The 24,304-nt window shown below is 35.2% G+C and overlaps 1 protein-coding gene across 4 annotated transcripts in view; it reads left to right on the plus strand.

Annotated features, from left to right (window-relative positions):
* The first annotated feature begins 769 nt into the window (after positions 1 to 769).
* LOC129259138 (dipeptidyl aminopeptidase-like protein 6) overlaps positions 770 to 24,304 on the plus strand; it is a 46,314-nt gene continuing 22,779 nt past the window's right edge. Inside the window, exons 1-3 of one of the 4 annotated variants that reach the window (XM_064097909.1) lie at positions 770 to 1,111; positions 14,460 to 15,155; positions 15,747 to 15,773. In XM_064097909.1, coding sequence (XP_063953979.1) covers positions 15,135 to 15,155; positions 15,747 to 15,773 — 48 coding nt within the window. In that variant the 5' untranslated portion in view covers positions 770 to 1,111; positions 14,460 to 15,134. Of the gene's footprint in view, positions 1,112 to 14,459; positions 15,156 to 15,746; positions 15,774 to 18,344; positions 20,356 to 24,304 lie in introns of those variants that run through there. The other 3 variants (XM_064097908.1, XM_064097905.1, XM_064097900.1) reach the window with 3 other exon arrangements.

Genomic DNA, 24,304 nt, shown 5'->3' on the forward strand with positions numbered 1-24,304 from the left:
TTGACTTCATATTGCCATAATGATAATCATCTCCACTCAGCAGGTAACTCTTACTTGAACAAAATTTGCTCATGAGATTTTGATATTACACGTTTTGTTGTGTTGAGAGGGAAGAAAAGGTGAATCGCTCTACCGGGTATTGAAATATGGGGCGGCAGAAATTGAAGCCGTCTTTAAATTTCCATTTTTTGTATGCTCTGCTCATTAACGACTGCTCTCTCAAGTCGTGTAAGGAGGTGATGCTTTTAGCAATCGAGGCATTCATATTTTCATAATTCTATGCCTTCTCATCTCACTCTCTTTCTCTGTTTGTCACTTTTTTATAATTATTTTCTTCTCTCTTTGCTTCTCTGCATCCTGTGTCTTCTGCCTCTGACAGTCTCTTGCTCTCTCTCTCTCTCTTTCTCCTTTTCTCTCTCTTTCTATTTGTCTTCCTCTTCATTGTTTGCTTTAACTCTGCTATTACCTATGTTTCTGCCTTTTCAAGTTTCTCTGTCTATCTGGACCTTGTTTTTCTTTTTCTCACTTAATTCCCCCTTTCTCCCTCCCTCTTTCCCTTTCTCCCTTGATTTATCTATCTATCTATCTACCTTTTTATCTACCTATTTCTCTATCTCCTATCTCCAACCTCTTGCCTCCTTCCTCCTCTCTTGTCATCTCTCCTCACCTCCTTACCCTGGTATCTGTGTGTACCAGGTGGGAGGATACTAGCGCTGTCGTCCAAGTGAGAAGACGAGTGTGTCATCCTCAATCAGGACTGCATCATCTCACAGATGCGTGTTGAAGGAGAGAGTGGAAGACATTCACCATCTCTCATTCTGTAGGCAAGAGAAACTCACTTCATGTGTTGCTTGGCATTGCAATGCCGTGAACTGGCTCACTCGCAGTGGCATACACTGCATATTTTGGAGTTGCGATGCCTTTTTGGTGGTGGAACCGCCGATCTGAACCTCATTGTTCAGTGCATCTTTAAAAAATTTACACCTGTGCAGCAATCTGAAGCGTCTTAAGGAATCAATATATCTTCTCAAAGGATCACCTTTATAAATTCAGGAGCAAGGATAAAGATTTGGCTAGCAGCCGTGCTTCGAAATCAAAATATGTTATAATTGTGAGCTGACGTGGTCGATTTTTAATTATCTTTGGCATTTAAGTCATCTTTAAATGGTTGCAAACAGAAAGGGTCATGCCTGTAGGTTATTCTAATGCAGTGGAGTTAATGGAATCTTGTGCAGAGAGCTCAATCTTGATTCAAGGATCCAAAGATGTGTCTATTTTTGTTTGAAGTGTTTTCTTTTTCAACTGGAGAAAGAAACTGTTCCTTGTCTCTAAATTTGCTGATAAATCAGTATTTAATGAAGATATATTTTGATATTGCTGTTAGAGGTGGTCATCAATTGGAACATTGTCAGAGTATTCAACCATCAATTAATCTCTGAGTGTCGTTTGTCATCAAATCAGATCTTTCATTGGATTCTGTTATTTCAAGTTTTTAAAATTTATGATCAATCACATCTATGTGTGTAATCTGTTTTATACCTGTTGGAAAGGCTTCCAACAATTTGAGTTGCAGAGTTTTACATATTGTTGGTTTGTGGCAGTTGCACATGTTGCTGTGGTTGATACAGAAAGTCAAGTTGTGAGGTATATATACTTTCTGTCCTATTAACCCTGTTATTGGGTTTTTTCTTCAAAATAGTGAGATCATAGAATAAACAAAAACATTACCTATTGAGTTAGATATTCAATTATTTTTCTTAGATCTAGCTACATTTTATTATCATAATTATATACTGCAAATGATAATAAAGAAATATTTCCAAGGCAAATCAGATTATATGGAGGGTGAAGATAATGTGGGGAAATTATAAAAGTAAAGTTGATAATATTGAAGTGTCAAGTCATTGAAAATATACTTTCTTTTGATGAAAATGATGTTAATTCACATTTTTATATGAATTTTAGGGGATACAATTGAATTAAAAACTAGGCATCTGACAATATTCCTGCACTATTTTGAACTTGCTGAAAACTATGAATGGACTTGTAAGCACACCATCATGGTCATAGTGAGACATACACATGATTTTAAACGAAAGTTTAGTTCATATCTTACTCTAATGACTTTGAAGTTGGTTAGATTGTCAGGTTACAATGGAGCAATTTTTTCTTGATTTGTATTATTTTGACAAGTTTATTATTGAGTAATGTGTGAGATGGAAAAGCTTTGTTTCAATCAGCAGTAACCTGTTCCCCTAAGTATAGGTCCCAGTATACTGTTATGGGGAAACACAGCATTCAGAAGTCATTAAATTGGCATATCTTTAAAATGCAATTTACTTGTATATCCATTTGATCCGAGGAGGATATAGAAAGAATTACTTTGTCACATGACCATGTATTGTGCACATTATCCCCTACCTAGGTCTTCACCGAGCTCTCTATTTGGCTTGCTAAAGTTCATGGCTCTAGTGTTTCAATCTTGTCCTGGAGATTATAATCCAGCTTCTCATTACGGGTAGAGTCGGATATATACATTCTTTATCAAGTTACCCCTCAAGTGGAGAGTAAACGGTACTATACACTCTACCCAATGCTTCTTGCCTATCTCGATCAGTAACCCATGCTATGTTGCTTCAGTTTCTCATTTCTCTGCTTATTTAGAGCATCTCAAAGATGCATTTCTGAAAATGACCTTGATGCATTTGAATTTGGATAACAATCGTTACATATGTTATTTTTCTTATACCCATTTCAGTGATTTTTTCCCCTTTCTTATTTGCACCCCTTCTTTCACACACTCTCTCTCTTCTTTCCTCTTTCTCATCTCTTTCTTCCCCACTCTTCTTCTTTTCACCTATTCCCCATCCTCCTCTCTCCTTCCGTCTCCCCCCTCTCTCTCTTTCTCTCTCACCCTCTCCTACCAAGCTACATGCAATACAAGAATAATATATAAGAATGATAATGAAAGTATTTTTTAATAATATTTTCCAAGTCCCATTCCTGAATTGTCTGAATAATTCATCATTAGGCATTTATGGATGCATACTGAATAGCCAAGCATTCATTCCTTCCGTCCAGCAATTTGCCCTGACTGTTCTCAATGGGACAGAATGCATTTTGCATATATCAATTGGTGCTCTGCCTGTAAAGCCTTGGGCAAGGCCTTGTACCATGATCAAAAACAATATTTTTCAAGAATGAATGCATTAATCTCAATTGCAAAACAGTGAGTAGTTATATTCCTTAAGGCTACCGCACACCTTACGATTGGTCTGCGACTCGATTTTGGAATAAAACGTAGTAGAATTTGATGCCAATATTGAGACTTGGAATATCTTACTGTTTAATGTCCTAAATCATCGTACAAATACCTATGTTAAACTCTGTGACTATGCTATCATCCTTCTTAGAATAAAAGCAAATTAAATATGTAGTCGTAATGACGTCATAGCAGTCGTACGATTGGCTACGATTTGAAACTAATTTGGCCTTTACTCCAAAATAAAGGCTTACAATCTTTCAAAATGGTTATATTAGTATTCTTTCCATTAATTTTAACCTCAAATAAAATGATATGTTCCATTCACATTTTCAGAAAATGAGCAAAATGCGATTTGTTCCAAAATCGGATCGCGAACAGTCGTAAGGTGTGCGGTGGCCTTTACAGTGAGGATTCCAATTTTTCATAAAGATAACCATGTCATGCATGGTGTGTTTACTTAAGAAATTAGACAATGCATCTAAATTCCTGTGAATAAGTATTGCCTTTAGCAGAACTCTTTACTATCATGCCCAATCGAAAACAGTTTGTGGGTTTGTTTTTACTTTGATTTCAATAGATGTATCATGTGTGCAATGAATTTGGCATTTGTTTACCAGGTTGTTCTCTCACAGTTTTCATTGTTAATGAAATGTGACCTATTACCTCAAAATCACTCAATGGTGAGGAGCGACATATTAAATGAATACTGCACTTCATATTGTTTCTACTTTTTCTATGCTCAGCACTGAAATATGTATCCAAGGCCAGAAAATGTGTCCAAATATATACACCAACATGTTTTTATGTTCAAATCTTTCAGGTTCCCAGAAGTTTCCATTATACTTTTCAAATCACTGAAATCATTTTCCCTTTTTTCTTTTCATCTGACCCGGCCAAGCAGATCAAGATTTTTCATTGAATGGTCCCATACCTCGATTTCCTTGTTTGCTCAATATATTATTCTATAGGTCAAGATAAACATGAGTTGAAATAGGGCGCTGTATTTATTTTAGCTGCACTATTATGTAGATGACAAAGCGTGTCAATCTGATGTTTGCCAAATTGGTTCACAGTGACTCGGCCTGTGTGTGATCATTAAAATCCTGGTGTAATTCAAATTGGCAGCTTTCATTAGGTCTATAGACTGGTTCTACATCTAGTACCTGATATGAAGATTTCTACCTGTTGTTGTTTGGAGGTTAAATGATTATTTGGAGAGAACTTTTCTGAAGAAGTGAGAATTCATACTGGTGACAGATGTTTGGGTTTATCGCCCGAAACTTAGGCAAGGGCGACATGGGAGGCCAGAAAGAAGGAGATAAGGTCTTCATTGTAAGAATACTTTCATTTTTTTCTGCGATAAAGAGTATTGGTATTTATAGTGACTATACATTATGTATGCCAGAGAGTATCATAGACCCGTTAGTCATGTAAAATCTTCAAGCTTTAAATATATGAATTGAAAATGTAAATAAAAAAATGAACATTTGTATACTTTAATGCATTTGTTTGGTCTCCATATACAAGAAGATAGAAGAAAATAGCTTTATTGCTTAAGATATATGATAGTTATATGTCTAGTAAAATATTAAAAATTTATTTTTTTCTATTAATTCATTTTCCAAAATGTTAATTTAACATGCAGATAAGAATCAATGTGTACCCCTTCCAAATAGAAATACATGATATCTATACCCATTAAGTTCCACTGGTTTTTTCAGTCACTAACCTTGACAAATGGTAGAACATTTCTCTCCAATACCTCTCACTTAGCATTTCCATAATTCTTTGATTTCTCTTTCTGATTCTACGAGTCATTAGTATCCATTATGTCTGTAAATGCTCCTGTTAGAGAGACTTATTTACATCATTAGAGAACATTCTTGTCTTTCGTTGATGGGATTTATAACTTGGCTTTCCTACTTCCAACATTCATTTTTTATCAAGCTTGTTAGATGTCCCCATTTCATGAAGACTGGCAATTATTATAATAATATTCCATTATGTTAACTACCAAGGAATCTGTGATTTTGATTGGCTGCTGAGCCCCTGTAACCATGGTAGTTTAAGGTCTTTTGTGAAAAGGGCTTTGCAATTTAAGATCGACCAAAATTGGTGGAGTCTCTTAAATTGTTACTGATTTGGCCATTTGCTGTTATCCTCCAGTAATATCCCATCTTAATCTATATAGATCTCCCAGGGTTTTAGATTGAAATATTTATTATGTTTCTTCCCTCGTACATTTATATAATCTTTAAAACTTGCCTCGCTCAGTAATATATTGTGCTCTGCATGAAAAAGATGCCAATAGGTTTTACATTTCTGTATAATATACTTCTTCTCTTTCCTCCTCTCTTTATTTTTACTTCCTATTTTATTTCTTCATTTTCTTTATCTTCTTTTTCATCATCTTATTGTTATTCAACTTTTTCTAATTCTTCTTCTTTGTCTTCTTCTAATAATAATAAAAATGATAATAATAATTATGTGATTTGAAAAATACCATTCTCTTTTTAAAAACCAGCTAGCTCTTGCATAATACTGAACAGTGAAATAGTTAATATTTTTATATCATTTTCCTGTTGACTTTTAATAGTGTAAAAGAACCACAAATTTTTGACAATTGCAATGCTACAGCGTCTCTCACTTTAGCTGTACGTGCTTTACATAATAGGTACTTTTATGTAGATGGAAAGGTATACAAACATCTTTTGTTTTTTCTTGTGCTTTGAACGTGCAACTGTAATTTGGTATTCATCATGGGGGATTCAAACTGTATATTGGATCCATTCTGACATCAAGATGTTGCCATGGTAATTCCTTTGTTCAGTATCACTGAATGAATGTCTTTGTTTGTAACACGTTTTAATCAATATCATAGCCTTTTATAATTGACAAAATGCTGAATATTATTGAACCTTCTTAATCCTTTTCAATCAAGCCATGCTATTCTTTGATAGGCTCTTTCAAATCAAAATTGTACACAAATTTTAATAAAACTATATCAGTTTCAACTTTTTTCATTTTTTAGTTCAATAATGTTTTGGTTTTATTAGATTGCAAATTGGTTTGTTGTCCATTTTTATTTGCACTCACTATATTCATTTCATGATGATTTTTTTTCTACCTGAAGTCTGATTTATCAAAGACTACAGATTACAGAACCACATCTGAATTTGACAAGTAAATCAAATTTTTCCCCTTTATATGCATTACCGGATTATACCGTCTAACTTCACTGAAGACATCAAGTGGTTGGGCAGGGACATTGGGGACTGAAGTATTCAATCACTTCTCCTGCCATCGGGTGCCATGTACGACTTTGCTATGCAATGGCTTGCGTGATGACTCCCTATGTATTTTAGTCTTTAATGTAATTGATTGAGAATGGAAGAAGACATTACTGGAATGGAACTCCCCCGAGTGTACTTCCTACATATGTTTTAAGAACTTGTTTAACTGACACAAATGGGCAAGCAAAGCTTCAGCATGTCTGAATGGGTTGATTTGAATTGTTTACAGACATTGATATGATTAATCTATCTCTCTGGGAGAGTTTTCACTTTCCTACTTACTTTGATTAAACTCTCTGACAAAAGAGACTAGAAGTATTGAACAATCCTGAAAAATTATTAAGTTGTATATTGACATTAAAAATGCTAAATAAAAAATCTCTGTTCATCCATTTATTTTGTAAGTATGAAACAACATCGTTTCCATCCAGATTGCAGTACTTAACTGCAGTATGTTAGATATCCCCCCCCCCCCCCTGCACAAACAAACAGTTTGAGTCACTGTAAACTGCATTGTATTGGGTCTTGTGTGGCCTCGTTGTAATATAAATTTTGCAACATGTTATTAGATTTGCCTAGTCCTTACAACCCAATCTGTTTTTTTTTGTTATTGGATTAAAATATTTGATTTCCATTCATGCATGATGTAATTGCTTTGACAGAATCTGCAGCATTGCACGCTTTCTGGGTTTTCTCCATAGAATTATTCTGACTAGAGCTAAAGCAAATGCAATTTGTGAATGATTGATTTTAACAATTTTTTATCTTTTTAAATTCATTTGATCATTGTCCAGTGTACATGAACTTTGTATACACAATTTTGTTGAAATCATGAAAAACTTCAGGCAAGCCTGTCTTGTACGATTAGAATTGCTATTTGAAAAAAGTTTTCCTCATCAAAACGAAATATATAAGAATTTGATTAAAATGAAAAAATTGAAATGAGAAATTCTGACAAAATTTGATAAAAATTACAATGAAGATAATACTCAGTGAGCGGAGTCATGAAGATCTTCATGAAAATTAAACTGATGATGATATTCTGTTCGAAAAAGCAATAAAGTTCAACATGTCCCTATTTTATTGCCCACCGTTGATGAGCTTCTCTGCTATCCATCTTGGAAAGTTTAATAAAAAAAAGAGGCTTATATCCGAGTAGCTCTCATAAATTTTATGTCCTTTCAGAAGTAGCAGAAATATCAGTGTTTGTGGTTGTTATTTTCATACGTTTTGAGCTAAACATTTACACTATAATAACGATTTATTTTATTTATTTTGGTATAAAAAACATTGCACATAGCAGCCTTACGGCTAAATTGCGTACAATTTACAAAAATGATTGATACATACAATACACATACAATAGTTGATAAAATATAAGATAGTGAAATAAGACATAAATAACTAAACTCTGATCTAGATTTAATGAATATTGGTAAAATCTTTCGATACAAACCGATGTAAGCTTTTAAAGCCATCACCCTAGTCCTGTCAGGAAAGGGTGTTCTTTTTATCTATCAACCCTTTTATTTGCTATACCACAGAGACCACTACCCCTACACTGCCCACACCACTTAACATCATCTGATTAGAGATGTAATACAATCCAATAGAACCAAGATGTATCACCTCTTGGCATCTAGAAAGACACTAGATATATCTTCAAACTTGATAGACAAGCTACAAACTTCCAGGTTCGAAAGATTTTATCACTTTTGAAGAAAAATTGCCTTTAAAACACTTTTACATTGGAGTTGAAAAGAATATTCCTTCTGCCTGAAATAGATATTATCAGTTTTTAGGTAGATAGGGGCAAGTCTTTCTCAAATAAAAAAGTTATGCTCATCCTTTGTCTTAAATATTATTTTACACTCATCATCCACTTATATGCAAAAAAAATATTATCCGCCTCTGCTTTAGTTAACTCCTTTTGACTTCAAACAGATCATATCAAACTCTTAACTCTATGGAACATTTATTTAGCTCTATCTTGCAGTATAAGAGTCAGTGCCCTTCTGTATCCAACACTTTATTAAAGCATATTGGCTTTCTAATTGGCCCTCTGCGTCTTGTTTTGATGTTGGTGTCGGCACCGCTGTTTTGGTCGGTGCTCTGTTTCAGGTGCGGCATTCAGATGGTCTTCGCCTTTTGGTGACATTCTATTCTTTCCTTTGATTTGCAAGCCGGTTCATCACTGTTCATTCTGCTAAGTAATGCTGGAGGCAATCGTGCGGCCTGTCTGTTTAAATCATCAGTCCCTCCTATTCTACTTTATGTACTCCTTTCTGGTTGTTCACATTTCTTTTCTTTTACGCATGGATGAGGGAAATGTACTGCTGTCATTTTTCCATGCCCTGCTTTCATAGTTGATGCTTGATGCATATTTATTCTATTTCTCTGCTTTTCATGGTTACCAGAATATTTAGATATTCAGTTATGTCTTGGACACTTGTTTAAGTATTGTCTAAAAATACAGTTTTTGATGGAATGTAAATAAGTAGTGAGAGGTATAATTAAATACTTTATTTGATAGATTATAATATTAAACATGTAATTTTACTCAATGACTTTGCAGTGGTCACACTTTACACTTAGCAGCTAATCTTGATAAGATATGAAAGTAGTTAACAAAGTCTGCTTTTAGAACTAGATGGCCTTTAATCCAACATGATCAACATTATTGTTCCAGGGAGGTGTTTCACAAAAGATTTAGGTACGACTTAGAGTCGCACTTAAATGCTGATGCGTATATCTTATACAATGCGCAATCTTATTGATTAATATGCAGTAGTGCGCGTATGGGCAAGATCTGACCAATGCGGTCATGTCTTTTATAACACGCACAACTAGGCATTTAAGTATGACTCTATGTCATACTTAAATCTTTAGGAAACACACCCTAGCTAATGGCAAGATAGATCCGAGACAGTGCTAAGATATTTTTTTTATCCTGAAGTCGGTTATATGCAATGAAGATGGTTTGCATCTAAATAAATTTTAACAAGAAGTACCTTAAACCAAGCTATGATCAACTCTGAGATTTAGATGACATTTATTTAGTCTTTAAGAAACTACAATGTCCTGAAATATTCTTTAATTCAATTACACATTGATTGTCTCTGACCTCAAAGGATGCCTCCATCAAGATATTAGCGGTTATCATGGGAACAGTCCGATTTGTTTGTCTTGGAATCAAAGAGCATCAGATGCTCTCCAGCGGTAATCACAACTGTGAACAGTACGGGGGTGGTTTGTTTTGAAAGGAAATGGGAGTAATTTTTTGTGTAATACAAGTATCCTATAAAGACTGGAGGCAAGGTTTTGGGGAGGGGTTTGTACTGATGTGCGCATGGGGGGTGTTACTGTAGGGATGAAAGGTAGAGTGGCTTTTGCGCGAGAGCTCTCAGGCGGAAGGATCAGTTGCTCACAATTTTGCATCAAGACGACATTGATCTAATCAAGATTCAGAGAAAATGCTGTTCGGATTAGATTTTCATATTCACTTGAGAAGAATCTGATTTTAGTCTCAACACCAAGAGGTTGCTTTATTTGGAGCGTTGAAAACACATCTAGGATGGAAATTTTCTCAGCAGCGTCATCCTTTGTATTCCAAGTGACGTTCTTCGAGCTCCCTTATGGATAATTCAAAGACTTTACTGGCGGGTGGTGATGTTTTGTCTAAAAAGGAAACCTCCCAAAGGAAGCATGTGTTTGTTTTCTTTAAAGATTATTCAAAGCATGTTTCAAGTTATGGTAGACCGAAGGAATAACGATACACATATAGGGGTGTTGCTATAATCCGAGGCACTGCTGACGTATGAAAGGTCGATCATATTAATAATTTGAGCCTGCACCTGGGTTTAGCTGAAGCGGTGCTCAAATATGAATTTTATACATGATGTGTGCTTCAGTATTGCATCTTCGCAAGAGATGAAGGGATCTATGTAGTTTCATAATGTTGAGAGCTTGAAGTGTGTAAGCTCTTTTTTACTGTTTGCAGATTCTCTCACCATCTAAGAGTAGAGTGTTATGAGATTTTAAAATTCTCAATTTGAACTGGATATGATCTATTGTCCATGATGACTTAAAAAGAAGTGAAGTAAAAATTAATTCCCTCTACACGTAAATTATGTGCACCGATTAAATTGCAATTTTAAAACACTTACTGAATTGTTCAGTCTAAAATAAATTTCCATGTATCATCTGATGTTATTTTGTGTCAAGTATTAATGAAATTGATCTTTACCAGAAGAAAATATCTTCAGTTATGATAAGAGTAGGTCAGGAATTTTCCCTTACTTATCAATCCAAGCCTTCCTTTCACTCTTGCATCTAATCTGTCTACAAATATATTCCTTATCTCCAGACATGATTTATTTTCAAAAGTCAAGAGTCTTTTATCTTTTTATAATATTGGTATTCATGATAAGCCTGTACCCTATGTGTAGAATGACATAAACAATTCTTCAAGAAAGGGCTTAGGGGAATTGATAGAGAGACACCAATGTCTTCATGCGTGTCTCTGGGCTGCGTTCAATCAACATCTTTTTTAGACTGTAGAACGTCATGGTATCCAAGTATATTTTCATCCATCGCAAAAGTCAGTGTCCTTCAAAGGACAAACATTAAATGCTGAAATATATTCCTTTTGAGCCAAAGTCGATAAAACTTGCTTGAAAGCAATGGCCGTCTCAGAAATGATTCCATGATGGGCCTTTTTACGGTTCAGACATGCATTGCGTGCACTTCAGCTGAGCTATACTGTTTGGCTTGAAATGAGAGATGATAAAAAGTTAATGAAAAAAATATCTTTAATGCTATCAAGCAGTGCCCATATTTTGTGCAAACTGGCATTGTGATTGTTTTATCATGTTTATAAATCTAGCTCAAGGAAAGTAATTGAACACACCATGGTCATCATGCATTGCCAATAGTTTGGGGCATCCATCTTGTGTTTTTGTTTTCATATCAATAAATTACTATCAATCTCCAATGAAGGATACTGTCACATTCAGAACCATAAGGAATTTATGTTTTCATATGATACAAATCTAATGCCCTTTTAGCAGTGGTAAAGACCCTTGTCTTGATTTGTTTGAGTGTTTTCGGTCTGATGATTATTTCAGCTGTTTGTTCGAGGGTCAGCTCTTCAGAGACATATCTGTGTTTTGCAGTGAAAGTGACATTTCATTTCATCCATGCCCTCAGGGTATCTCACACCGCAATCAGAAACCCTTCTTGAAATGGAATGTGTGGGACTATTAAATGATGTTTGTGTTCCGGCCAATGGCAAATGCACACAGGGTCAGTGAACTGTGACATTTAGGCAATTTTTAAACATCTAAGTATTACGTGTTCCTGATGATTCCTTTTCAAATTTTAGAGCTCCTCAAACCGTCCAATGAAAATTTAGTTTCATAATGGTATTTTGATTTTGGTTTATTCATTCATTCTTAGAACTCATTCTACATGAATAAATCAGAAAATCATGAAAATCCCTCTTTTGACAAAAATGATTAAAATAAAAAAGTTAATACATGATCTAAGTAAGATGTGAAATCATCTTTTTTCTGGATTTTAGGGTTGTTAACTACTCAAAGTAGTGAAATAATCAGGAATTGCTTGCAATTCATTGAAATAATTATAATTGTTCTTTTGGAAGAAGATATTGGAAGATTATTTGTAATAGACAGCAAAAGTTCTACAATCTGTAGTCTACTATCAACAAGTTTTATGTGCATCAAGAAACATGTATCTCACCTTGAGCATACAAGACTTGTTCTGATTTAGCATTGATTAAAAACTTGTTTCTTATACATCTCGTTACTTCAACTTGAGTCCAAAGGGGGTGTTCCAGCAAGTAATATGGAATTTAAAGATTGATTATAAGATTGATGCAACAGCTGATGGGGGAATCAAAGAATATTTCAAATTATGAGATATGATATTGCAACAATCCACAGACTTGCCAATAATGTCAATTAATTTTGCCTAATCCTTAAGTTTGTTTTAATTATCAACTAAAACCCATTTTTAAATAGTTTTAACAATGATGAAACACAGACAAGTTTTTATGATAAATTGCATCCATACCACGTAATAGGTAACATAATTTGCTACTCAGGGCATGAGGCAATTATTGCTTATTCCACGGAGACTAATAGGCGAGAATTTTATCTCATTAAAATAGAGGTCATTGAAATCATTATGTCATACCTTGTAAGTTTAATTTAATGTCTCATTAGCGACGGTAAGAGTGCTTGAGGAAAACTTGACTAGTCAGTCCAGCTGATAATTAACACTTATTAAAGTACAGTGCAGACAAAGTGAACCTTATAAAAATGCTTCAGATACTCTTCTTTTGTGGTACTCTAGATTGGCAAACATCTAACCATTTTTTAAAAACATACTGAACAGTAGCATTATTTTGTTCAAGGTTATTCTTCCAATTGTTCCTGATGACTATGATTTCAAGCTAATTATTGTCCCTCAGACTTTGAATATAATAGATGATATTTAAAAATATCAATCATATTACTACATGTATATATTCATGTTTTAAGGTTAATACTTAAAGTAACCATGCCCTAGTAACTCAGGGTGTTAGTTATCAAATTATACTTTTTACTTTTTTATAGATTATACTTGATAATGATGTAATCAATAGCAAATATCAGTCATATTATTAATAATTAGGATTTGTGTGATGGGGCTTGGCTAGATAATGTTCCTTCTGGAAATAGAGAGTGCTTCTTCCTATTCTAGTATAATCTAATTATATCATCATCATTGGAAACTCTTAATCCCCTGCAGCTGGTCCGAAGATTGAGATTTGGTAATACCACTTTATTAGATAATGGGATTCGTCTATCATATTTATGTAGTGACACAGTTCTCAACATATCAAAGGCCCTCATATGTTAATTGCAACATAGGACATGGCTAGGAATAAAAAAGATTAGAATAGAAGAATCCTCTAATTTGGAGGTGTATGATGGAATATTGATGGATTGATCAATATAATTAATTCAAAGAACACTCACTGACAGGAAGTTGGATTGGTAAAAAATGAAAATGCTAATTAAACTGTTGTCATTTTCAGCTGTCGTGGTTCAATATGAGATTGTCAAATAGATTCGTTCTTTAAAGATTTATTTTGTACAAGCTTTTCCAAATTCATCATGATAACATTTGCCTTATACTAGAGATAGGAAATATGACACATTTTTTAAATTGAAAGCAGAGGCTTAGAAAGTCCTGCTTTATTTTCATTGAAAGGATAATTAGCGATTATTTTGGCTGAGAAAATGTAATATTTTATTCTTCATATATACAAGGGGAAACATTCTTTCATTTGAGAGAATATCAGACCTTCAATCCATTTGACTAGAGGCCATTATAAATGTATGAAGCCATTTGCACGAGAATTACTGCATAGTATGTCGTCTAGAGCGATGAGTATTACATCTTCAAGATGAATAGTACATGTATGGTGTTTTGACAGTTTCTTCTGAAACCGATGAAGGCTAATTTTTTACGAAGGCAGATGCGCTTTCAGGCTGTATCTTTGATTGATGGAAATTGCGAATATTGTTTTTTTGTAAAAGGGACTAGTGTTGCACATTGCAAGCGCCAGATCCTGTCTACTGTTTAATTGTTGTTGTTTCAATAGCTTCGTATCTATCTAGCGGAAGTATCATTCTTGATGAAGATGGGAGCATTCATTATTAGTCCCGGTGCATAATAGACTAGATGAATTTTTAATAACCATCCTGTGGATGCAGATTTTTTGTATGTGAAAGGGGTCGAGTCTGGTCCTTGTTTACACACATGCCCCCTTCTCACATGTAACTCATTACTGATTCCAAAATTAATGTGTACATTGCATTTCCAATATCCAGCTGTTGCTTGATGTATCAACCGTGAATCTATGATTATGTCGGGGATGAGCCACATCGCGGATTCCTATTCCTAGCGGCGTCAAAATCTGTTCCCTTACCTCGCCTTCTAATGAGTTTCGAGGAATGCACGCCAGACTGAGTGCAATTACCAAAATGGGCTAAGAAGATCCCCTGATGGAACAACGAATGTTGCCTGGCCTGGTTGATGAGTTTATTTTTCTTACACAATCTTCCTTTTCCAGGTCGTAATTTCTGCATTGATCAGAGGCATGATATCTAATGTGAGCTGGACTATCTGTGAAGAATTTGATGATTTTTTGTGTATTTTTTGTACTTCTTCCATGAGAAATGTGATGTAATACCAGACAAAGAGGCACATAGTAGACTTTACATATAGGTTGAGTTTCGTATTCTCTTCCACTGTAATTGAAAAAATGTGCAAAGGTCATCGCAGTCGCCATGGAGATTTGAAGCACCAATAATGACTATGAGTTGTAATAATTAATGATGTCCATTAACTTTCGATAGCCTACGACCACAACCTATCGTCTGCAAGTGAAAATCACCTGAATCGTCTCGTTTTGTAAATTTGGAGAAACGTGTGAATTGGTCAACTCAAAGATTTGTTAAAATCGCTCTTTGATCAGGTCATTGGATTATTCTTACCCCTGAAATATGGATGGCATGAGCAAAATTGTAAGTTACCTGAAAATATTATTGATTTATATTATTTAGTAAGCCATGCATAATGAAGCAAATTAGAGGTATAGAAAATTAAGAATTATAATTCAAAAGAAACTTCTCTTTGCTGTTACTTTAATTTACAATTTTCTAAGAGACCTATCTAGAATGCAAAATTTAAGGATACCTGCTCTTTATGGAACTATATTATGTATTAATGATTTTACAATCTACATAGTCTTGTAAAACATTGAAAATACTGTGTATTAAAAAAGAATTCAGTAATCTAGAATTTATATAAACAGTGGTAATCAACTGCTTTTTAAGATTAGGTACTTGATATTCAAAATCAAATGTTATGCTTTAAACATTATGCAACATAGGAGAAGGCAATTCTATTCTGTGATATACCACATGATAAAAATGTGATCATATTGAAATGTCTTTCTGGTATAAAATTTGAATTTCTTCTTGAAGCGTGAATTTTTTATTGATCAACAAACAAGGCAGCGTAAAAAAGCTCTCAAATATAACCTAAGATTTAAGATTTTTTTAAAGCAGAATGTAACTTGATACTCCATGTGATATTTTTTCACCTGTAAACAGGCCGAGCGGCTTCAAAAACAACCAAAGGTGAGAGAAATAGATTGTATTTACAGACAGAGAAGTGTTGGTTGCATGTTCATGAGTAAAGTTTTTGTCTTTAATTAAAAAAAACCACAAAGATACCTTTTCTTTCCTTTTGTATGTTAGGAATAGCCAAGGATACATTTAATTTAAATTGTTAATTGTGCATTATATCTTTGTCTTGGTTATCCAGGAAGTTAATTTGAGAGGTCTGCCTGAACTCTTGGATAACTTAAATTGTGGTGAAAATCTCTAGTGAGCTGTTCCCGGATGTGAATAAAAAATCTCTAACAGAAGATGATAAATTTATCAGGTCATTTAGGCTCTCAAACTATAAAACTGTCTCAGAGTGATGACTACAAAATGATTTTTATTCTTTCCCTATTCTTAACATTTAATCATGAGAAAAAAGGCCATCAAATGTATCAAACATACAGTGTAAACATGTTTTTTTTTACATCTTTGGCATCTGAAATTTCCAGCATTAACTTATATACCACAGCTTAAGTTAAGTCTTTGCCAATGATAATTCAGAATAGCGGCATGTGGAAAGTGCACAGGCTAATCAAGAGTTCAGAATCTGAACAAGACGATATCAAATGACTGATCTCTTATTGTCAGTTTGATCAAATTTGATAGTAAAGTAGTGCTGTGATTTGGCATGTTGAGAGAAAGAGAGAGTGAGAAAGATGAGAGAGTGACAGACAGAAAGAGGAGGGATGTATTATGAACCGATAGAGACAGAGAGAAAATGAAATGATTATTATCAAACCGGAATGTGAGAACAGAGTATTAAGAGACATCAGTCTGAATACCTCACTGTATATTGACACTATAATCTTATAGACACGACCACTTTTGGTGAAGTTATGTTAAGTGTCTTAAGCTCTCCTGAAATGAACTGTTCATAGATTTTTTTTATACCTTCCTCCTCTCACAGTGCCACCACGATGCCCCTCCCATGTTAATATTTCATCCCCCCCCCCCTTCCCTCCCCTCTCTGCATAGCAAGGGTCAAGCCAAAATTGACTCTTCAGTAAGATTGACTTGACATAAGTGCCTTCACACCCCTGTACGGCTGGTCACCCTGTCTCCTCACCTCTCCCGTGAACGGTCTCACAAAAATTGATTTTCACACCGTCAAAGGTCAGATTTGCCTACATCTTCTAGCGATTAACTATTGGCCATGAAGCAGGGGATGAAAGGGTGAAATTATCCCTCTTATGGGAAATTAAACCAATTAAGTCTGGAGAAGACAGACTACCATCTGCGATGGTTAAATTTTTCTCCACCACTCCCAGATAAAAAATATCGTGTAATGGATTATAATTGAGAGATTGAAAATGAATAAATGATTTTAAGAATAACATTTCATAGAGATGGAGCATGAATGAAATAAGGCACAATGAAAATAGAAATTGAAAATATAGAGGAAGGAAAAATTAAAGAACGAATTATTAGAAAGTTTATGAATCAATAATTGAATAGTGTTTATAGATACATCTACAAAAGACCAAGTGAATCGATCATTCATTTAATCATTCAATAATTACAAACAAGCAAATAGGACACAAAAAAACCTGATAAGGTAACCTCATATATCAGTTTATAATTGAAATAGAAATATAACCTGTGCACTTCTTTATTTGAAAGGTAAATGTACAAGATTCCTTACAATATCAAAAAGGACCGTTTGCATGTAACCATAGTATATTGCATTATCAGTACTGAATTTGTCTATATATGACTTTACTTAATAACCATATATCCCATTAAATATTTAAAGTAGAAATACAAGCTGACCTTCTCTCTGCAATTAACCAGTAATCAAACCTTGATGCTTTGTTCCAGCTTGTCATACACAGTTCATTGTCAAGCTAACTTTTATGCAGTTTATATAAATGGGGTAAATTATAAACCTTGACATTTTAATAAAAATAGGAAAAATGACAGGGCACCTGTAGAATCCAATAACGAAAGCTTCACAAAGGGACAGCAACAAAAGGCCATATAATGCTTGAGATCCGGAGAAGGTTTATGAATTGCGGTTGTCGTCGTCGCATGATTAAATTTTGTCCTGCTGGTTGTTGCCATCTGAAGTAGATATGAAAAGAGTGCTCATTAGTGAGCTTTTGTCCAGCTTAATCCAATTAAAAACATTCTACCCAGAGCCCTCCCATTATTCATTACCCTTTATTGAGGCTTATCTTTATAATGCCTTTTCTATAACACTATCACTTTCTCTCCCTCTCTCTCTCTGTTTTCAGTCTCTACCCCACCCTCTGTCTCTCTTTCTTTCTCTATCTTCTCTCTCTATTTTCTATTTTTCCCTTCTTTCTCTCCCCTCTCCCTCCCAATACAATCCCACTCTTAATTCCCCTGATAAAAGTTCAATATAACCTTGCATTATCCGGCTTACGTTAGACCAACTAAGGGAATGCAATGTGTGCATAGATCGCTATCAGCCATTGATCCGATCAATACCGGCATGTGTTTCAAGCTGAAAGATATCGACAGGTCCCGATCGGTGCAGGCTGTTAACACGTTGCTCCCATTCTGTCCCTTCTGCGTTTTGGCATATTAACAAGTGCTTTTTAATGCTGATGAAGGCAAGTGGAGAGAGCGAGAGAGGGTTGACGCTCGACTGGATGACAATAGATAAGGGAAATTGGTAGACAGATGGTGGTAGATGATGGTGGTATTGGTAGAAACATCCATTGATACCAGGATATTTACAGATCTGAGTAGCAGAGAGAGAAGTCATCACAACTGGTTATCAGGACCAAACCCATCACTGAAGCAGAAGAAGTCCATGAAAGAACACCCTAAGGTCATCTACAAACCTTGTCATATTCAAGAAGTTGCATACAGCCTTCGTCATCTCCTCAATCCACTAAATATTTTAAAGTCCATGCGACTGGTCAACAATGGGACTGAATAGGTTTATTAAGTGCATTAGTATTGCTACACCATGAGAGTCTTGTAATGCTATTCTTTCATGATGAAACATTGACATGCCACCGTTGTTGTTGACAATGACGGGATGATGATGCGACCCCTGGCAAGAGGGTATTGTTGAAGGCCTAAGACTTTAATCAGCTGATGGAACATGGCTTTTATTCTCTGAAACCTATCAACCTTGCATGAGATGCAATAATAATGCGGAGGGACAAAAATTGACTCTTACTTCAATAAAATGAACCAAACCCACGTCGTCGGTATGATGGATCATACGTCGATATGACTTTTTATTCAAAGTCATTTGCAACGCTTCCAATATCCCTGACAGGCTTTGTGAATCCTTGGGGTATGGAATATGATGGAGGTTCCAATAAAGACTGACATATTGACTAGTAATTCCTTTTTGGCAACCTAGCACCAAATGTGCAAAAATATTGGATACAAAGACAATCTATCAACAACAAACATAGCCCTGTGTATAAATAGAAAAGTGTATTCAACTCTTTCAGTTTTCATCATGTGTTAAAGACAAGATTATGGATTTTTCATACCGTTACCCAGGAATATCCATGCATTGAAAATGCTGTGATCTGTGAAGTCACCAGCTTATATATAACTGGTGCCACACTGCCTCAACAGGTTTAGCGTGTCAAGTGGAATTTCATGCATTTAAGATGCACTTAAAAGGTCAGGAATAATTATATTGGTAATAGGACCAGGAAAAGAGTTTCATTTGCAATTTTCATTTGCAAAACGAGGAACAAAGTTTAGGGCGGACACCCATTCGGAAGTTTGACATTGCCGGTGGCGTATCAGTGCTAGCAACTGAACAGGATAGATCACCATCTTACTGAAGATCACAGGTCACAGTCGTACAATCTTAGACATGCCTTTAAATAATGTCTTCAAAACCCTTTCATAGGGATTCTTGCTACATTCCAGAATTACCATGGATTAATGAATGGAAACAGGAGTTATATCTCTTCAGACTCATACACAGAGGCTTTGTTCATTTGGTTTTGCAGTATTTTCTTTTGAAGTCTCATCTAGACTGCTGGATTGTTTCGTCCAAATGATCATGTGAGCTTACATGGAAGATTTATACAGTTGAGCCACGATGATCTCTAATTTGTTTCTCTAAAGCTGTTGCTGTGAGATGGATGTTGTTTTGTAGGTGCTAAAAAAGATTGGTATGAATCCTCAGTGGACAAGTAAATTGAAGACATAACAGGAAAAGCTCTGAAAAATATTGTGGGAGAACACAACATCTATCAAAATATGACTAGAGTGTGAAGATCTATTATAAAACTGAGGATATAAAAGGAATAAATCAGATAATAACATACATAGCATGAATGTGCCGTTCTGATGACTTTTTGCAATTGTGAAAAAAGCCTGCCTTAGAACACGGGTGCTTCTAGAAAGCTTTCTAACAACCTTTATCTCAAGGCTCTTTGTCTTGTAATCATTTGGCACTTGAATATCTACCGGCTACAAGATGCTTAGTGGAACCGTTGGATCCGCCGGGGGGCCGGGCAAGTCCCCTTCTAAAGGGGGCAAGAAGGTTTCCCTGCCCCAAAACCAGCAGGGCAACAAGCTAAATGGCCCTACGATGATCGAGCTAGAGGTATCTGTCTTTTGGTGCGGTTGGTGCCTGTGTTTGTGTTTTTTTTGTTTGTAGATCTCAACGTCACTTGAACCCAATCCTTTAAGGTATCTAACATATGAGACTTTTCTATTCAAGCAAGAGATTTATCCATCTTATATATTTGTTTTTATTGTGGCTATAATGAGGTATCAAATATTGTCCATTCCAATAAAGACTTTGTGGAATCCAGGTCGTGTTAAAATTTAAATAATTCTGAAAATCATTGTGAGATGCTAAAAATTACCATAGCACCTACAGAGAATGATTAATAAGCACAATCAGAAGTTTGAGGTAAAAAACAAAAATGGCATGTCTTTTTAAGGCAAGATTTTAGTATTCGGTCAAGATGTACATGTATTGACCATATTTCCACATGTACACCCTGTTTCTTTGTTATACTTCTAGCATTGACATGCGGTATTAATAGTAGTGGATAGATAGATGCAAAGACACTGAAGCCTCGAGGCAGCAATCATTTTTATCATTAAATTGATTGAATCATGGCCGGATTCTACCTCCGTCACAAATGGATGCCTTGTGGCACAGGTACAAATGGAGACAAATAAACAAAAATGGATATCATCAACGTCCTAATCACATCACAATGTAGAAAGGAGGTAGAATGAGAAAAGGGATGAGAGTACAAGAGAGTTGAAAAGAATGTGAGAGAGGAGGTATTAAAAGAGAAGAGGACCAGAGGGAGAAATAAGGCGGAAAATGATACGAGAATGCAGAAGGGAGAGTTGGTAAGTTAGAAATGGGAAATGGGAAGTAAAAGAGCAATGGTGGGGAGGGGTATCCTACTGATGTTACTTGAGTGTATGTGAACTAGTGTGGCCTGAAATTATTAAGAGAGATACATTGCAGCTTTGTTCACTATATGATTCCATTATTTATATTATTTATATGATATTTATATGATAGAGAGGAATAGAACTTTGTTGAAGTTGACCCCTAAGAGTGTAGAAACATTGTAATACAAGATGAGACCGCAGAATCAATATAATCAAGAGCTGAGGTAGGTGGATCTGTATCCATAATTAAAATATGTAAAGTCAATATCACATTTGATCCTCCAAGCTGCATCATAGAGTTGGCTCATGCATTAATTGCACATTCCAAAAGCTCCTGTATGACGTACCATACAGTGCTAAAATCAATATACAGAAAAGTGTGAATAAAAAATTCTTAACATTGTGCAATGCTTCTCACCATGGAGATATCTATCCATAAACAGAAGAACACTTTTTTGGTTCTTGCAAATATGAACATATCAACTAATGCATGGCATAACTTTACGGATGGCAGCTCAATTTAACTAGCCTCCTCCCAAGTGGGAAAGATGATACAACCTTCGCAAATTACTTTGATCAAGTTATTCTGGAGGCCTTTATCCCAGCCAGCCCACCCCACCCCCAAGGGGGCAGGAGGAGCAAACACCCTGTATGCAGTGATATGAATTTATGATGAAGTTTTCACTGAATAATGAAAAGATCCAATATGATCATGAGTGTTGTGTCTACTGTATGTAATTACCTAGACCATCCCCACGCTTTCGGGTTGGGACGGGCATCGTCATATTGCTTTTCCTTTTTGTACATGTCCCTTTTCTGTTTTCATAGATTTAGCATATCCTATATGATACACTCAATCTGTACGATGGCTTTTTCTGCATTATTTATTCATTTTTTTGTGTAAATTGATTTTTTTTTGTTTCACTTACATTTCATCTTATTGTTTCAAATTGAAATATTCTGCCCTATTGCAGGAAAAATCTTTTCCCAAAAAAATTTGATAATTTTTTTATACATAATATGAAATTTTCCTTTGTTGAATTTTTACTACTTTTCACTGTCATTCATCATCAATAATACAAAAAAAATCCTTCCAATATCTAATGTAAACATTACTTGTGTCTGGTTAATTTTTTTCATATTAGGCCACATTAGTAGTATTTCCATGCATCATCGCTATCTTACTTTATAGAGGCTTAGAGAGGTTTAGGTAAAACACTAGGTTTAGACTTTGGATGGGTATGCCATTGTGTGGTTAACAGTGGCTTACTTGCCTGAACAGAGAGGTGTCTATATCTGCATCAACCTTTCTCCTATGCGCCCCCCCCCCCCCTTCATCACCCCCCATCTTGTTCAATCTCAAGATGAATACAGCCCTTGCAAGCAGTAAGCATCATTATTGTCTCTTATTACATCCAACACAGTATAAACTTAATGAGCTCATTAAACAAAATCATCTGGGGTTATTTGGGGGTTAACATGCAAAGAGTGCCTATCAACGGCTATGTGCTACCAGGTACACTGCTTTCCATTTTGCATCAGAATCAGATTGATGTTCTGTTCAAAGTCATAGTAGATGCATAGAGTAGCCCACGAGTCTGACAGAACTTACACCAACAGTTAATATGACCAAATTTTTATCAGACCAACAAGATGTTGAAATAGATGGTAATAAAAAAATGAAATATACCCATAGACCATAATAGCTATTTACTTCTGCATGGAAGCTATTTCTTATGTGTGGTTTTTTTCCCGCTGAGATATAGTATTAATGATGAATTGTATAGAACGTCATGATTGCAATGATTCAAGATTGCTCTGAGTTTTCCATGTATAACCAATATGAGACAGCTTGCTGCAATGGCTGGTAAAATCCTATAATATTTGATGTATATTATCAGAACTTGGAAATTCAAGTAGACCTGGGCATTTCTCTAGTGGGAACAACTCTATGATAAGTCAGTTTCAGTCGATTTCATGTCATATCTCTTGAAAAAAAAAACTTAAAATTCACAACCATCACAACAATCATCTGTCTGTGTCTTAAGTAATCTTTATGTTACACCTCATTTCATTAAACTAAACCAAAACCTCATGTATTATTCAATACAGACATTGCTGACGTATTTGTAGTCCATTACTTAAGGGGCCCTTCTGTTAAAGTCTTGTTCTTGCACAGCAGGCTGTGAATTCAACACTACACATTGTAACCTTGTTAATTACAGAGGATCTTGTCTATAATATATATAAAATAGTTTTTTTGGAAAATGTAAAAAGAAATATAGAGAATGTTTACAAATAAAGCTCTTACTGCATGCACTTCATATTACTTCGTATGTCAGTCATAAGCATGCAAATGAATTAATGGACATAAAGGGGCAGGGCAAGGAGATGAACATATACCCCTTGATCCCCCCTCCCTCCATTCTGCACAGTTGAGTAGTGATGGCAGACATACAGCTTCTCTTCATATTCAAAACCAATCTGAAATCTCACCCCACCAATCAATCCTTAGTCAACTTCGTAAATGCATCGCTGCAAAACATTTCATGGACCAGTGCAACATCTGTCGCCACATACCGTCGAATGGCCCAATTCAAACACATATTTCTAGCAAATTAATATATGTAGTTCATGCGCGACGTGCAGAGAAGTCCTAAATTGAAAACACACAGATGCTGCGATGCTCCGACAGTTGAGATTCCAGCCATAGATATTTTCACACACTTGAGCTCCCGTCCGGTTTTAAAAATCAATAAAATATGATTGTAAACAAGGGATGGAAATCTAGTCCATAGTCATGTAATTGGAAAATAATATCCGCTGTGTGATTGGAGGAGGCTCTCCAATAGAATTTGAATGATTTTAGGGGTGTAGAATGTGTGTGTGTGTGTGGGGGGGGGGGGTTGATGCATTCTTTTTCATAACCCTGAACCAAATTATGCAGAGTGAAAACATTTCATAGAAATCAGCGAGCTTGGAGCAAATTATGGAAGTGATATTAGATGGAATTCATAAAAAGATGTTATCTGATGGCATGTGAGTGAGAGAATTGTTATATTTGAATAAATAATACATCAATATGATGTATTAATGAAAGGGTAATATATTGTCCATCTCTAGGAGACCATTAT

Source organism: Lytechinus pictus, chromosome 1 (assembly GCF_037042905.1).
Source record: "Lytechinus pictus isolate F3 Inbred chromosome 1, Lp3.0, whole genome shotgun sequence".
In the NCBI taxonomy this organism is placed as follows: Eukaryota; Metazoa; Echinodermata; class Echinoidea; order Temnopleuroida; family Toxopneustidae; genus Lytechinus; species Lytechinus pictus.